The following is a 17,500-nucleotide window of genomic DNA, read 5'->3' on the forward strand; positions in this document are numbered from 1 at the left end:
CTCCATTGTCCAAAAAATCCAGTCCTCCAGGCCAGTCACAATATGAATAAAAAAAAGTACCATGGTAGTAACTCCACGACATTTGATGTTTGTAAATTAAGCCAATTTTGATGCATTTTACAGAAACCAAAAAACTAACATACCTTAAATGAATAAACTGGACCCTGTGTATTGCTGCTTATTTTTATTATTATTATTAGTAGTAGTAGTAGTAGTAGTAGTCGTAGTCTTAGTAGTAGTTGTCCTAGTATCATTCACTTCAGAAACCTTTAAACCCACGGACACGAATGAATAATAATTGTATTTGGGGCAGTCTACACATACTGTGGTCTAAGTTTGATCCACATGGGACTATATCCGCAGGAGGAGTTAGTAAAAAATGTTTTTCTTAAGGAAGGAACCGGAAGTACGCGGAGCAGGGGCACTGGAGAAGGTGGCGCGAAGGGACCGGAGGTGGTGGTGCAGGGTGCTTTGTGACATCATCATCGTCCGACATGAGCAGGGTCTGACCGCGGGGGCTTGGGCGCAGGATGCGATGCGCCCCGGACCGGTGCTTACCAAACCCGCAGGACCCGCGGCGGCCGCCAGACACCGGATGTGGAGAGGAAGCGCCCGGACTCCCGAGTCACCGTCCTTCAACTTTAACGAAGGGGATTCAAGGCGCAAACTCCCGAAATACAAGCGGTTTGGTTGACCGTCCCACCGGAGAGGAGAACACGCCGGATCGCCGCCACACTCCTGTCCACGACGCGCCTCACGCGCCGGGAAACTCCCGCCGCATCTTCGGCCGGACGCCGCGACGCCCCATGTCGGCCTCCGTGAGGACAGCTGTACCCCGACACGCACCAGGGTGAGTCGCGACAGGGACGAGTGGCTATAGGCGGTGGCTACGCCCGTCGGCGGCTACGCCCGTCGCGTTGTCACTTCATTGGTTTGACCTCCACGGGATCCAGCGAGGAATTCAACCCTCAACCTGATTGTGGGTCATGTGACTTGAAGCCAAGTCTCGCGATGTGTGAAAAAAACAAACGGAACGTTTGAAACAGGCTCTAGTCAGGCAGACAGACGGGCAGGACGACAGACTGGCAGATACACAGACAGACACGGGCCAAACGACAGACAGACAGACAGGATGGACGGGCAGACACACAGACAGACAGACAGACAGGTCCCTCACTGACCTCATGAGCTGATTGTACTTGGCGAGTCTCTCAGATCTACAAGGAGCTCCGGTCTTTATCTAGAGAGAGAGAGAGAGAGAGAGAGAGAGAGAGAGAGGACTGTAAGTGTGTGTGTGTGTGTGTGTGTGTGTGTGTGTGTGTGTGTGTGTGTGTGTGTGTGTGTGTGTGTGTGTGTGTGTGTGTGTGTGTGTGTACCTGTCCCGTGCACAGTCCAACCACCAGGTCAGAGATGAAGGTGTCCTCCGTCTCTCCAGAGCGATGACTGACCATCACACCCCACCCGTTAGCCTGCGCTAGCTTGCAGCTACACACACACACACACAGACACACACACCATCAGATTATGGGATGTTGATCACAGTCACGGTTTTTGTGGTTGATGACAGTTTTGATGACATTTTCATATGAAGCCGTCTTCTGCCTCTCCCACCCATACCTCCACCCTCCATCCCTCCATCCATCCAAAACATGCTCCTGAAGGTGTGACATTCTGTCTCAGTTCAATGTCAACGTGGCTGACATGATGGATGAGCAGCCGTCTTAGAGCTGTCAGTGTATGTGTGTTTTCTTTATTTGTGTGTGTGCGCAGGGCCTGAGGGTCATTGCAGTCAGCCGGGGGCGACCCCAGGCACAGCGAGGCCGCCGCCCCCCGCTGACCCTCGTTGGATAGTGCGGCCATTTTGAATTCTTGGGCTGAATTGATGAAAACGTAAAGAAATCAAGAAAATACTGTGACAATATTCTGATCAAAACACGATGGTGTAGGGAAAACCAAATGGAGATGCCTGCACCTTCTAACCGGAGGACTTGCCCGGTTGCCCCAGTTCAAATTTTTGGAACCGTCCCGTTTTATATCAAATGTTATCCAGATATGACGTGCCAACGGGGATATTGGCACAAAGGAAAGTCACCTACGTCTGCTTAGAAATATGTCAAAAAACATCAAAGAAGTACTTTAGCGGGAGGCTCGTCTCCTGTGTCAGACGCTGCGGTTTAGAGTTGTTCAACCAGAAACCAGTCGGGGGCAGCAGTGAGACTTAGTCGAAACCATCTCTGCTCCACTCCATAGGACGTGTGTGTGAGAAGTACTCGGATGAAGTACTGCGTCCTGTGGAATGTCGCGGTATCCAAACACTGCACACTACGCCGGCGAGCGTTTCACACAATGCATCGGTACAAGTTACACCTCATGACAACATGCTGAAAGGAAACGTCGCGTCTACAAGACCTCGTGGCTTGTCACTGTTCTATTTACCAAAGTACCCTGGACGATAGCATGAGCATGTAGCATGTAGCATGCAGTAGCACAGGGGGTGCAGCCTTACGCCTGGATGGCCTCGGTGACGGAGCCGATCTGGTTGACTTTGAGGAGCAGGCAGTTGCAGGCGCGCTCCTCCGCAGCCTTCTCTATCCTCCTGGGGTTGGTCACCGTCAGGTCATCCCCCACCACCTGGATCCCCACCTGGGCCGTGAGCCGGGACCACGCCTCCCAGTCGTCCTGGTCGAACGGGTCCTCGATGGATACCACTGGGACGGGGGGCCAGGGGACATTAGTGTCCACACAACACATTGTTCGTTTAACTTTTGTTTTTAAGCAATGAGTGTATTTTGGGGGGGTGATCGACTGAGGTTTCGGGGTCGTTTTCCTGAGTAAAACTGTGGCTTTTTAAGAGTTTTAGTCAGAAAACAGCCAAAGAAAATTCCTGTGTGGCTCTCCACTCCACCACAATGTCTTGTGTATTAGCAGCTAGCTAGCTAGCTAGCCCAACTGCCCGTTGTAGGTCTTCCTGAATCAACCTCAACCCTTTTTCTGCCGCTTTAATTTCTTTGTAAAAATTTTGTTAGACATTGAGGGAAACTTGGTTGCCCCCTACCTGGGTAGCTGCCATGGTCCCTACCTGGGTAGTTGTCGTGCTTCCTACCTGGGTAGTTGTCGTGCTTCCTACCTGGGTAGTTGTTGACAAAGCCCTGGTAGATGTCCGCCAGCTCCTCTCCGCTGATGTGTCGCTCCGGGTCCGGCAGGGACTTGAAGTCCAGGTCGTATCTTCCCTCGCGGTAGAACTCAGAGGCGGCCACGTCCATTCCCACCACCACCTTGTCGGTGAAGCCCGCCTTTTCGATGGCTGTCTGCAGGAGGTCCAGAGCTGGAGGTGGGGGAAAGGGAGTGATGATGGAGGGAGGGAGAAAGAGAGAGGAATTTATACGTTCAATAAGGGAAATAAAAAGAGATGGTTGGATGGTTGGGTGGACGGAGGGATGGATGGATGGATTTATTCATCCCCAGGGTTCAGTCTTCACCTTCGCTGTTCTCCAGGATGTTGGGGGCGAACCCCCCCTCGTCGCCCACGTTGGTAGCGTCCTGGCCGTACTTCTCTTGGATCACCCCCTTCAGGGTGTGGTACAGCTCCGCCCCTATCCTCAGGGCCTCCCTGGGGAGGGAAGGATGGAGGAGGATGGAAAGAAGAGAAGGAAGAAAGGAAAGAGTTGAAGGAAAGAAAGTAGTGAAAGGGCAAGGACGAAGGGCAGATGGAGAAGAGGTGGAGGGAAGAAGGACGACAAGAAGTGAGGAGGGTAAGGGTGGAAGAAAGGAAAGAAAGGGGGGAAGGGGAAGGTACGCAAGAAGATGAAGAATCAAACAATCTATACTTAACAGTTCTTACGAGTTATTCTTTATTCTTCCTACGTCTTCCGACTTCTTTTTAGTTATTACTAGTTATTCTTTGTTCCTCCCACTTCTTCATACTTCTTACTAGTTCATACTAGTTCTTACCAGTTCTTTCTAGTTCTTTCTAGTTATTTCTAGTTCTTCTTGGTTCTTTTTAGTTCTTTCTAGTTCTTAGTAGTTCTTTCTAGAAATGTATACTTCTTACTAGTTCTTACTAGTTATTACTAGTTATTCTTGGTTCTTCCCATTTCTTTTTTACATCTTACTAGTTCTTTCTAGTTCTTACTAGTTTTTACTAGTTATTCTTGGTTCTTCCCATTTCTTTCTACATCTTACTAGTTCTTTCTAGTTCTTACTAATTCTTACTTGTTCTTATAAGTTCTTTCTAGTTTTTTCTAGTTATTTCTAGTTCTTCTTGGTTCTTCTTAGTTATTCTAGTTTTAAGTAGTTCTTTCTCGATTTTTATATTTGTTATTAGTTCTTCTTGGTTCTTTCTTGTTCTTAATAGTTCTTTCTACTTCTTATTTGTTCTTGGTTCTTCTTAGTTAGTTCTACTTAGTTATAGTTCTTTCTAGTTCTTATTCGTTATTATTAGTTCTTCCTAGTTGTTTCCAGTTCTTCTTAGTTCTAAAGGTGGAGGTTAACTTAAAAGATGCAAGAACAAAATATGTTAGAACCACCGGAGAACATGTCCCAGAACACTGTTAGCAGGATGCTCAATATGAACTCAATAAGAACTCTGCGGTGAAAGAAAGCGTGAACGTGACAGCGAGAGGAGGTGGGAGTGGCTTTGCTTTGAATAAAGATGAAAACAATAAAATAAAAAAATAGTGGAATCAAACTCAATGTAATCTACTGACAGTACCCAGCACAATCAAAAGAAATTTGTCTAAAATTAACGTATATTATGTTTTTGTTCGGAGACACAGGAACGGCCGAGATGCACAGTGGACCAGAGATCACTCTCCATTATGCAATCCACTGCCTGATCCAAGGCGGAATATCCCTTGGATTAAAATGTTCATATCGTACAAGCAGAAACGAACAAAAACAATAGATCTAAAATAAAAACACAGTAAAAACAGGATAGGAACTGCACAGGATGCACAGAGCGCAGCGCAGCGCTGGAGGAGGGAAAAAAAAACACACACATTGATTCAGATTGAGTCTTGTTGACCGTTTTTTATTTTATTTGTGTTTATGTTTGAGGAGATATGGTATCTTTAAAACATGCTTGGAATGTGGCGGCTCCAGAAAAAACAAGCTTGTTGACCCTGGAAAAGGAGGCGGTTTAATGACCCGGAAAGAGAGGTTGAAGTCCTTGACGCAACGGCATTTGGACCAATCACGACCATGGGAGCCCTCAGAGGGAGCCCTCAGAGGGAGCCCTCAGAGGGAGCCCTCAGAGGGAGACAAAGTCGAAAGACAAAGTTCGCCTGTGGGGCTTGCACAGAGAACACAGCAAGAACCCAGATCACTGTGTCAGTTTGTTCTTATCTTGTTTGTTCTGAAGACGTCTTTTTGTCCAAAAATTTATATTTATTTTGAAATGTACCTCCAGCTTTTTTCGCTATTGGTTCTTCTTTGTTAGTTCTAGTTCTTACTAGTTCTTAGTAGTTCTTACTTGAAGGACTCGGCTCCGACAGGAAGCACCATGAACTCCTGCATGGCCAGCTTGTTCCCTGCATGAGAACCTCCATTTATCACATTGAAGGCCTGAACGCAGGGGATGGGGTGGGAGCGGAGGAGAAAAGAGGTGGAGAGTAACGGCGGCGAAGGGGGAAAAAAGCGGGAGAAGAGAGGAGTGTGAGAAGAAAGGAGATTAGAACAGCATCGAGAGGAAGTTTAGTGAGTACAATTTAAAACATATGGCTCTTAAACTTTCCACATGACATGTTAAAGCTGCACAGGACACACACACACACACACACATTAAATATGACTTTTTGTGTTATTCTGACCAGTTACTATTGGATCTTACAGGAACTGGCAACACCAGCTCGGTGTTTCCGGCCAGGTCTGCGATGTGGCGGTACAGGGGGACACCCTTCTCTGCCGCGCCCGCCTTACAGAGCACCAGGGACACCCCCAGGATCGCATTTGCGCCAAACTTAGCTGTTTAGAGGGAGGGGGAGACATTCAAGCAGACGGGATCTCAATCACTTGTGTACATGTATATGGTAACTATATGCGCTGCCAATTGTAAGAAGAGTCGCGAGTGAATTATCACAAAATAATAATAGAAAATCCATTAAATCGGTGTTCAAACGAAGGGTGGACGTGTTTGTCCTGGACACAGAGTGAGATGTAACCGGAGCTATTACATCAGTCCCGCAAACAGTCCGGCTTGTTTACATCCTGCCGTCTGCGGTGGCTGTTTGTTTGCCGGGAAACAGATGAAAAATGATGAATTGCACATTTGATTCCATGTAAGTCTCTGCAGTTGGAGTGGTAATGCAGAGGCGTGCGTGCCGTGTCATTCAGGACCTGCAGACGCCGTGTTTAAAGCTGTGCCATTTAGACTTCAGACGTAGACCCAGCTCTCAAACATCGCGCTTAACATTCCCTCCTGTACGACAATGTTGACAAAGTAAGTCATGGCTCCTCTGAAGATTCAGGGATTCCCATCCCGATTCCCCCTGATGGCGAGGACTCATGTTGTTTCACGCTTCTCATCGATGAAGGAGAAAGGTGTTAAAAAGGGATCGCGCTAATATGCCCCCCCCCGCTGCACTCTCATTGGTCTGTCTGAGATGTCAATCAAACCACCAGGAAAGTGCAACTTGTAAATGGACCCGACGACACAGGTTTGTCCCTCGTGGCAACCATGCCGGCTGGATGGCGAAGCCAGGGCAAAAGTGCTTTAAATTGCAGTTCCTCTAATGGCCACTAGGTGCTGCTCCAGAAAATGTCACAGTGAATGGAAGTCAATGGAAAAAGAAGAAACTTCCTCAATATTTTGTCTTTTAATATTGAAGACTTTCGGGACTCAATATCGAAGTTCACTTCTTCTGATGGGTGTCTGGGTCGTGATTCTGATATTATTCTTTCTGAAGAAGATTTTAAGGCTCGTACTGGAGGTATATTTTGGGCGGTGGTTGCCTTGATTGACAGGTCTTTTGTTTGCAATTAAGCAAAGTGGACGTTTCTTCCTCCTTCCTTGTCTGGTGGTTTCACTCTCCACCTCAGCACAACAAGACTCCGCCCCGCTGCCCAAATCTATAAAGCTTTGGCCCCATGCTCTGTAAGATGGTGGCGAGCGTGAAGCTCGAGGCTTCAAATCCCCTCATCAGAAACTTTGGACACTACTGTGCCTCCGTTTTTTTTATACATTACATTACATATATTATATTGAGTCATTTATCAGACGCTTTTATCCAAAGCGACTTAAAAGGGAGAATAACATTCAAGCTACATTGCGACAGAGACATTAGTGTAACAATAAATACTGCTAAGTAGTGCTAAGTAATTGTAGGTTAGGAGAGGAGGTACTCACTGAAGAGCTGGGTCTTAGTGCTTCTTAAAGACAGAGAGGGAGGTCCCCGCTCTGGTCATTTTTGGCAGCTCGTTCCACCAACGTGGAACTACAAATGAGAATAGCCTGGATTGCCGTGGTTGTACGGCCGGCAGAGCCAGGCGACGCTCATTTGACGAGCGCAGCATCCGGGGGGCAACATGTGCTCTTACAAGAGCATTTAAGTAGGTGGGAGCATTCCCAGCAATCACTCTGTAGGCCAGCATCAGAGACCCTTTCACTCGGGGTCGAGAGACATTTCTGGACAATCCCTCCGCGCCTTCTGGACACATCCACAGCTTGGATGGTGCAGCGTGTAAATAACTGAAGAAATTGTGTCAGCGGAACCCCTCCTTCTGACAAGCCTTTGAGCAAAGCGCTGAGTCAGGACCAGCTCCAGGGACTTTACCCTGCACGGATGCTGATGTCGTGGCTTCCACGCTGGGCGGCTTTTACAAGTTTGCACTTTATTTTTCCACACTCTGTCATAAAATAATCCCCAAAGTCGGAGGAACGAGTAATGAGCGGGATAACGTGGCGAACGCCAGCGGAAAAGTATCTTTCTTCAAACTCACGCACCGTGAAGCCAGATTGCCTCAAACGCCTGTTTTCACTCGGACCAAATGGTCAAGGGCGCGGTGACGTGTCCGACTGGATCGACGCAGACGTCCCAGGACTCACTTTGACGGCGACCACGGGACGGAAGGAAACCTGACCGCGTGTTTGTTCTTCCCCAGAGGAAACTCCACGTTCATAGATCTTTCAAGAACTCGAGTCAATACTTTGATTGTCGTCAAAACGGCAAATTGATTTGTCTCATTGAGTAAAGTTGCTTTTCTCTGGTTTTGTGACTCACATTTGTTCTCTGTGCCGTCCATCTCAATCATCATGTTGTCCAACTGTTCCTGCTCCGCCACACTGATGCCCTGTGCACACACACAAACAACGTAAAGAGTGTGTAGTTATATGTATAGACACACAACATCCATATACACACCAGACAAAGCAGCTCAAACACGTATGATCCTAAAGTGTCTGGAGAGCGTTGTCTGTAAGTCATGTTGCTGTTCCGTCGCCGCTCTGGAAGGAGGTCCACTCCCACTCCATTTAACTCCCCCCCACCTCCAGATAAATCCCCCCTAGACTCCTCCCACCTTCAGTAAACCCCTCCCAGACTCCTCCTTGCTCCAGATAACCCCTCCCACCTTCAGATAACTCCACCAAGACTCCTCCCACTTTCAGTTAACTCCTCCCACCTCCAGATAACCCTGCCACCTGCAGATTTCTCCTCCCAGACTCCGCCTTCCTTGAGATAACTCCTCCTATCTTAAACAAAGGCCCCTCCCACTCCCTTTAACGCCTCCTACCCCCAGATAAATCCCCAGACTCCTCCCACCTCCAGATAACTCCTCCCAGACTCATCCCCACCTCTAGCTAACCCCTCCCACCTGCAGATTTCTCCTCCCAGACTCCGCCTTCCTTGAAATAACCCCTCCTACCTTAAACAAAGGCCCCTCCCACTCCCTTTAACTCCTCCTGCTTCCAGAAATTCCCCAGACTCCTCCCACCTCTAGATAACCCCTCCCACCTGCAGATTTCTCCTCCCAGACTCCTCCCACCTCCAGATAACCCCTACTACCAGCAGGTAACGCCTCCCACCTGCACACAGCTCCACCCAGACTCACCGAGGCGATGAGAGCAGGAGCCAACGTGTTGTTGATGTGACCGACGGCCTTAAGAACACCTGAGAGGGAGAAGTCAAATGATCAAACACAGACACATCTGTCTACACGCCTGTCTGCCTGTCTCTCTAACTCTCTGTCTGTCTCTCTGTCTCTCTGTCTGCCTGTCTGTCTGCCTGCCTGTCTCTCTGTCTATCTGTCCGCCTGTCTCTCTGTTTGTTTTACTCTTCAAGATTCAAGATTCAAGATTTTTTTATTTGTCACATACATATACATACTTTCAAACATATATGCAGTGAAATGTAATGTCTCTCTGTCTGTCTGTCTGTTTGTCGGTGTCTACGTCTGTCTCTCTGCCTGACTGTCTCTGTCTTTTTGTCTCTCAGTCTGTCTGCCTGTCTGCCTGCCAGTCTGTCTGCCTGTCTCTCTGTCTGTACCTTTCCCCTTGTAGCGACTGTTGTCTCCATCTCGAAGCTCCAGAGCTTCATAGATTCCTGTGGAGGCTCCACTGGGGACAGCTGCCCTGAACAGACCTGAGGGGGAGGGAGGAGAATAAAGTTTGACTTTCAGTGGCTTCTTCCCTGTTTTGTTGAATGATTGGTTGTTATTGAAATGTATCAAATGTCTGTTAGATTTTGCTGCGTCATCGTTTCTTGATTCCTTTCACGTCGCTTTCGTGGAGATTTCTTCAAAACGCGTTAAAAACAAAGAACAATTGAATGAAAAGAGACGGAGAAGAAGAAAGGAAGGGACGACGCAGAGGGAAGATAAAACATGAAAACGACAGCAAATAGCCTCCGTGGTTTTGGGGACTCCTACATCGTCATTGTTCTGTTTTATTTGCGTTTGTATTTGTCATCCTCAAATCCTCCCGAGGTCGTTTGGAGGTCGTATGGAGGTCGTGGGAGTGGACACCACCTCCGAGCGCAAACCAGCGTTTCGCACGTCGCGCTTTGATATTTTCCCCTCGGGTGTAAGTCGCGGCTTGTTCCTTGCTCTGTGTTTCCAGTCGGGCTCGCGGGCGGTCACCTTTCCCGGTGCGCAGGTCCACCTCCACCGTGGGGTTCCCCCGCGAGTCCAAGATCTCCCTGGCGACCAGGCTGACGATGGACATCCTGAACGAGGGGAGGAGGGAGAGCGACACGTTAGATATGAGGTTTCATTTCAATGCGTTTATGAAAGCAGCGCGTGGACCTCAATGCCCGTAAGCCCTGGGGGAGGGTTTCTTCCAGTCACAGCTGGATCATGGAACAAAGAGAGAGAATCAAGATTCAACATGTTTATTTGTTCCATACATATATATACAAGTATACGTATATGTAGTGTAATGACATATTAAGATGTTTATTTGTCACATACATATACATACAAGTATACGTATATGTAGTGTAATGACATATTAAGATGTTTATTTGTCACATACATATACATACAAGTATACGTATATGTAGTGTAATGACATATTAAGATGTTTATTTGTCACATACATATACATACAAGTATACGTATATGTAGTGTAATGACATATTAAGATGTTTATTTGTCACATACATATACATACAAGTATACGTATATGTAGTGTAATGACATATTAAGATGTTTATTTGTCACATACATATACATACAAGTATACGTATATGTAGTGTAATGACATAAGCTTCCGTAGCTTCCGTCCTTCAACCTTCAACCTCGTTCAGTGACGTGACCCACAATGCATCAGTCCTAAGGTCGCTGCCTTCATCGCCTCCATCTGGTTGGATGGAGACTGGGAAACCGAATGGGTTCCGTATTTCAAACGTGGTCTATCTTCTCTGCCTGTGAAAAGGCAGAACTCATCATCCAAAATGGGCAAAAATCAAAAGTGTACTAGCGGGAGGATTTTATATAACATGACATCATGATGAACGGCCTTGAGGTTCTGGCTTCTCGGTTCTGCCTCGGACAGAAGGTCGTGTGATGCACATGAAGACAGGTGGGTTGGTTCCATCGGATTGATTATCGCTTCAAAGCTTCATCCGGGATCATCGCTGAACCCAGTTTGGCCGCAGTTCACCATGACGTGGTGTCCGGCGTCCGGTCCGGCGGCCCGGGCTGCGAGGTGTTGGAATCCACAGGTGTTTGAATCTGCCTTTGCAGGAAGCCGCATCATGTTGACCAACAGCTCAGATCGTGGACACGTCCCGTGGACACGGCTTGACGACGTCTTTCACCGCCCATGTTCTGCTCCAAACTGTGACGGCCGCCGCCAAAGAACAGCCAGCGACTCATCAACCCAGAGGACGGATCCGTCGGTGACTCGATTAAACTGGCCCCGACACAGGTTTCCCAGCATGCGTTTCCATGACAACAAGGGAACAACAGAGGGGAACCCTCCTTCCCCGGACGAGCTCAAAGGACTTTCTTTCGTAGGATTCAACTCCCTCCGTCCTGTGCTTTGCGTGATGGACGGCCACGTTGTCTGGAAAAGCACCAAGCTCCGCCCGTCCAGCACGACCGCCGGACTGACGGGGGCCTCTGCCGTGCCGGACACTAAAATGAAGATTAAAAGGGAAAAGACAGACTTCACTTCAGCTCCAGGTGTTTTCCAGAGCAGACATCTCAGCCTCAAGATCCAGATTTGTCTTCAGTCATTTCGTCAAAAACAACACAAAAATATTAAGAATTGAACCCGAGCGGTTCGCTCCACCTCCAACCATTTGTTTAGGTTTTGTTTCACCTGACAAGGGATGATGGTGGTGATGGTGGTGATGGTGGTGATGGTGATGATGGTGATGATGGTGGTGATGGTGATGATGGTGGTGATGGTGATGATGGTGATGATGGTGATGATGGTGGTGATGGTGACGATGGAGATGATGGTGGTGATGGTGATGACGGTGGTGATGGTGATGACGGTGGTGATGGTGATGACGGTGGTGACGGTGATGATGGTGGTGATGGTGGTGATGGTGATGATGGTGGTGATGGTGGTGATGGAGATGATGGTGGTGGTGATGATGATGATGGTGATTATGGTGATGACGATGGTGATGATGGTGATGATGGTGATGATAGTGGTGATGGTGGTGATGGTGGTGATGGGGATGATGGTGCAACCCACCAGACATTCATGGTCTGTTGATGGACCCGTGACCCAGCTTCAGACTGGCACCCACCAGTTGAGAACCCATGCTCCGCCTGGTCAGAAGGAGAAGGTGGAGACTGGATGGGGCCAGAACAACCTAAACTGAACAAACTTCACCGACTTGTTTATCCTCAATTTGGGAGCAACGTGTAGCATTTGCACTTTGTTTTGAATATGGAATAACTGTCTATTCTCTCTCTCTCTCTCTCTGTCCGTCCGCCCCTTGGTTTTCTCGACAACCGTTCATCCGATCTACTACACACTTGGCTGGTGTGTTGCTGGGGACCCAAGGTCGTGCAGTGTGGAATTTGGTGCAATTTGGGCTCTAAAACACTTTCAGTAAACAAGAGAACAGCGAGCCGCTCAACAGGGCGGGGCTCCAGGGCTTCGGGAGCTCAGCTCATCTCTGTCAGCGTGGGGCGGGGCTTCAGGGCCGCCGCGCAGTCACTTCGAGTAGGTCCGCAGTGCAGCCCCAATATTTTCGTCGGTTTGTCCAAAAGCATGACCTGGCTGTGTCGAAAATGGTTTTTGAGGGTGTAAGGTTTCTGTATTTCACATCCTCTCCCTCTGTCTCTCTCTCAATGCACAACACAAACGAGCATCTATCTGCGTAGCTCATGCATTCAGAGAAAACAACATCCTGTACGGAAGTGTGACGTGTCCCACGGGACATGAAGGCATCATCGCTCAACGTGGTTCATTTCGTCTGGAGTGACCTTGTGTCCCTCCCTCTGGAGTTAAACCACGGCAACGCCACCGTCCCTGAACCGTTCGGGACGGATGGGTTCGATTTATTCCGCTGTGACTAACAGAGACGTTGATGTAAAGCAGAAGGCAAAGGTGAAGGACGGCCAAGGACGTGTCTTTCCGACCAGTATGGGCCTCTGATGAGGCAGTTCGTTGACGTTCCCTCCACCTAACGCGAGCCCTTCCCGTGGTGACTTAAGCCGACACATATCTTGGCTCCGCCCGACAATTCTCAACTCTCTCCACATCCAGGATCCTCAGTTTGATCATTTCATTGGAAATGACATAAAATCAAATTTCGCTGTTCACCATTTTTCTGCTGGGGACCCCCCGCATGGAACCTCCCAAAGGACCCCCCCGAGGGTCCCCGGACCCCACGTTGCCAACCACCGCGGAGAGAAGGGGTGTTTCGATGACGCCAGACTCTCAGCTTTAATCTAAAACAGCCCGAACATCGCTCCACTTTGCAGTTCGTTGTCTCCGTGCGTCTGCATCCCAGCATCCAGACAAGAAGCCAAGAAAGGTTGGACTGTTCTTTGGGAGTCAGTTCGTGACGAATCACTCGCTAAAAAGACCCGTTCAATTTTCCGACTCTCCATTAATTTGGTTCAGTTGGGAATTGTACGACTACGTTGCAGACACCGTAATAATGTAGTAATTACATAGTAATAAGTAATATTATACTATACCGATACCTAGAATCTGTACCCTGCATTTGGATATTATGTAGAGTTGAGTATTTTTGTTTGTTTTGGACTTTTCCTTACCACAACAAACTCCTCATATTTGAGGTTCTACGTTGGAGAAACAGATTGTGATCCTGACACGTGTACGTCCCTTATTGACTCTATGAAGTTGATGTTCTCCGCGGACCTTTCCGGGACAAAGGGAGTCCGAGCTGAACATCCAGAGCACCAGAGCCATCGGGACGGACCAGCCCTCCGCCCGCTCTGAACCCTCCCCCTCTCCCCCTCATTGATATTCTGCTGGTGCAGCGCTGCAAGAAGATGCAGGAAGGAGCTGCAGCATCTCTACGCGACTCCGCTCTGAGCCACGATGAATAGTTTATAGAGGAGAGGCCTGATGCTGCCGAGCTGCAGCATCACCTCATCACCAGGGGAGAGGGGGAGGGAGGGAGCAAGAGGGTTAGAGAGGGAGAGAGGGAGGTAGGACTGGGATAACATCTCATCAGGTCGCTCATCACGTCGCTCACCGCATCACGTTGCTCATCACATCAAGTCGCTCATCACATCATGTCGCTCATCACATCACGTCGCTCATCACATCACGCCGCTCATCACATCACGTAGCTCATCACATCACGTCGCTCATCACATCAAGTCGCTCATCACATCACGTCGTTCATCGCGTTGCTCATCACATCACATCGCTCCTCACATCACGTCGCTCATCACATAACGTCGCTCATCACATCGCGTCGCTCATCACATCAGGTCGCTCATCCCATCACGTCGCTTATTGCGCCGCTCATCACATCACGTTGCTCATCACATCACGTCGCTCATCGCGTCACTCATCACGTCACGTCGCTCATCACGTCACGTCGCTCATTATATCACGTCGCTCATCACATCACGTCGCTCATCACGTCACTCATCACATCACGTTGCTCATCACATCACGTAGCTCATCACATCACATAGCTCATCACATCACGTCGCTCATCATATCACGTCTCTCATCACTTCGCTCATCACATCACATCGCTCATCACATCGCGTCGCTCATCACGTCGCTCATCACATCGCGTCGCTCATCACATCACATAGCTCATCACATCACGTCGCTCATCATATCACGTCTCTCATCACTTCGCTCATCACATCACATCGCTCATCACATCGCGTTGCTCACCACGTCGCTCATCACATCACGTCCCTCAACGCATTACGTCGCTCATCACATCACGTCGCCCATCACATCACGTCGCTCATCACGTCGCTCATCACATCATGTTGCTCATCGCGTCGCTCATCACGTCACTCATTACATCACGTCACTCATCACATCACGTTGCTCATCTCCTCACGTCGCTCATCACATCAGGTCGCTCATCACACAGTCATCACATCACGTCGCTCATCACATAAAGTCGCTCATCACATCACGTCGCTCATCACGTCGCTCATCGCGTCGCTCATCACATCACATCGCTTATCACATCACGTCGCTCATCACGTCGCTCATCACATCATGTTGCTCATCGCGTAGCTCATCACGTCGCTCATTACATCACGTCATTCATCACATCACGGCGCTCATCTCATCACATCGCTCATCACATCACGTCGCTCATCACATCAGGTCGCTCATCACATCGCTCATCACATCACGTCGCTCATCACATCAAGTCGCTCATCACATCACGTCGCTCATCACGTCGCTCATCGCATCACGTTGCTCATCACATCACGTCGCTCATCACATCACGTTGCTCATCACATCACATCGCTAATCACATCACGCCGCTCATCGCGTTGCTCATCACGTCGCTCATCACATCACGTCGCTCATCACATCACGTAGCACATCACATCGCTCATCACATCACGTCGCTCATCACATCACGTCGCTCATCACTTTGCTCATCACATCACGTTGCTCATGACATCGCTCATCACATCACGTCGCTCATCACATCGCGTCGCTCATCACGTCGCTCATCACATCACGTCGCTCATCTCATCACGTCGCTCATCACATCATGTCGCTCATCACATCGCGTCGCTCATCACGTCGCTCATCACATCACGTCGCTCATCTCATCACGTCGCTCATCACATCATGTCGCTTATCACATCCCGTCGCTCATCACATCACGTTGCTCATCACGTCGCTCATCGCATCACGTTGCTCATCACATCACGTCGCTCATCACATCATATCACATCACATCGCTCATCGCGTCGCTCATCACGTCGCTAATCACATCGCGTCACTCATCACGTCGCTCATCTCATCACGTTGCTCATCGCATTACGTCGCTCATCACATCACGTCGCTCATCACGTAGCTCATCACATCACGTCGCTCATCGCGTCGCTCATCACGTCGCTCATCACATCACGTCGCTCATCTCATCATGTCGCTCATCACATCAGGTCGCTCATCACATCAGGTCGCTCATCACTTCGCTCACCACATCACGTCGCTCATCACATCATATCACATCACATCGCTCATCACGTCGCTAATCCCATCGTGTCACTCATCACGTCGCTCATCTCATCACGTTGCTCATCGCATTACGTCGCTCATCACGTCGCTCATCACATCACGTCGCTCATCTCATCATGTCGCTCATCACATCAGGTCGCTCATCACATCAGGTCGCTCATCACATCGCTCACCACATCACGTCGCTCATCACATCATATCACATCACATCGCTCATCGCGTCGCTCATCGCGTCGCTCATCACGTCGCTAATCACATCGCGTCACTCATCACGTCGCTCATCTCATCACGTTGCTCATCTCATCACGTTGCTCATCGCATTACGTCGCTCATCACATCACGTCGCTCATCACGTAGCTCATCACATCACGTCGCTCATCGCGTCGCTCATCACGTCGCTCATCACATCACGTCGCTCATCTCATCATGTCGCTCATCACATCAGGTCGCTCATCACATCAGGTCGCTCATCACATCGCTCACCACATCACGTCGCTCATCACATCATATCACATCACATCGCTCATCGCGTCGCTCATCACGTCGCTAATCACATCGCGTCACTCATCACGTCGCTCATCTCATCACGTTGCTCATCTCATCACGTTGCTCATCGCATTACGTCGCTCATCACATCACGTCGCTCATCACGTAGCTCATCACATCACGTCGCTCATCGCGTCGCTCATCACGTCGCTCATCACATCACGTCGCTCATCTCATCATGTCGCTCATCACATCAGGTCGCTCATCACATCAGGTCGCTCATCACATCGCTCACCACATCACGTCGCTCATCACATCACGTCGCTCATCACGTCGCTCATCACATCACGTCGCTCATCACGTCGCTCATCGCATCACGTTGCTCATCACATCACGTCGCTCATCACGTCGCTCATCACATCACGTCGCTCATCTCATCATGTCGCTCATCACATCAGGTCGCTCATCACATCAGGTCGCTCATCACATCGCTCACCACATCACGTCGCTCATCACATCACGTCGCTCATCACGTCGCTCATCACATCACGTCGCTCATCACATCACGTCGCTCATCACGTCGCTCATCGCATCACGTTGCTCATCACATCACGTCGCTCATCACATCGCTCATCACGTCGCTCATCGCGTCGCTCATCACATCACGTCGCTCATCACATCACGCCGCTCATCGCATCACTCATCACGTTGCTCATCACATCATTGACCGGGTGACGGGCGTTGACCTAGTGACGGATGTTGAGCCAGTGACGGGTCTTGAGCTAGTGAAGGGTGTTGACCGGGTGACGAGTGATGAGGAACGACTCCAATGTTCCCTTAAAACTCTCAGTGTGGAAAGTGTTTGTGTTTGTTTTATATCATCGATTAAAACAATAAATACCT

General features: G+C 49.1%; 1 protein-coding gene across 1 annotated transcript in view; it reads right to left on the minus strand.

The window, feature by feature from the left end:
- Window positions 1-10,156, minus strand: part of LOC307238729 (gamma-enolase) — a gene marked incomplete at both ends in the record, with an annotated part of 10,903 nt that extends 747 nt beyond the window's left edge. Inside the window, 11 exons of the mRNA XM_080011843.1 lie at window positions 1,182-1,240; window positions 1,377-1,485; window positions 2,507-2,708; window positions 3,128-3,325; window positions 3,480-3,610; window positions 5,471-5,562; window positions 5,828-5,961; window positions 8,217-8,286; window positions 9,046-9,104; window positions 9,480-9,575; window positions 10,072-10,156. Coding sequence (XP_079867969.1) covers window positions 1,182-1,240; window positions 1,377-1,485; window positions 2,507-2,708; window positions 3,128-3,325; window positions 3,480-3,610; window positions 5,471-5,562; window positions 5,828-5,961; window positions 8,217-8,286; window positions 9,046-9,104; window positions 9,480-9,575; window positions 10,072-10,156 — 1,235 coding nt within the window. The remainder of the gene's footprint in view (window positions 1-1,181; window positions 1,241-1,376; window positions 1,486-2,506; window positions 2,709-3,127; window positions 3,326-3,479; window positions 3,611-5,470; window positions 5,563-5,827; window positions 5,962-8,216; window positions 8,287-9,045; window positions 9,105-9,479; window positions 9,576-10,071) is intronic.
- Window positions 10,157-17,500: the final 7,344 nt, after the last annotated feature.

Source organism: Zeus faber (assembly GCF_960531495.2).
Source record: "Zeus faber genome assembly, chromosome: 1".
Taxonomy (NCBI): domain Eukaryota; kingdom Metazoa; phylum Chordata; class Actinopteri; order Zeiformes; family Zeidae; genus Zeus; species Zeus faber.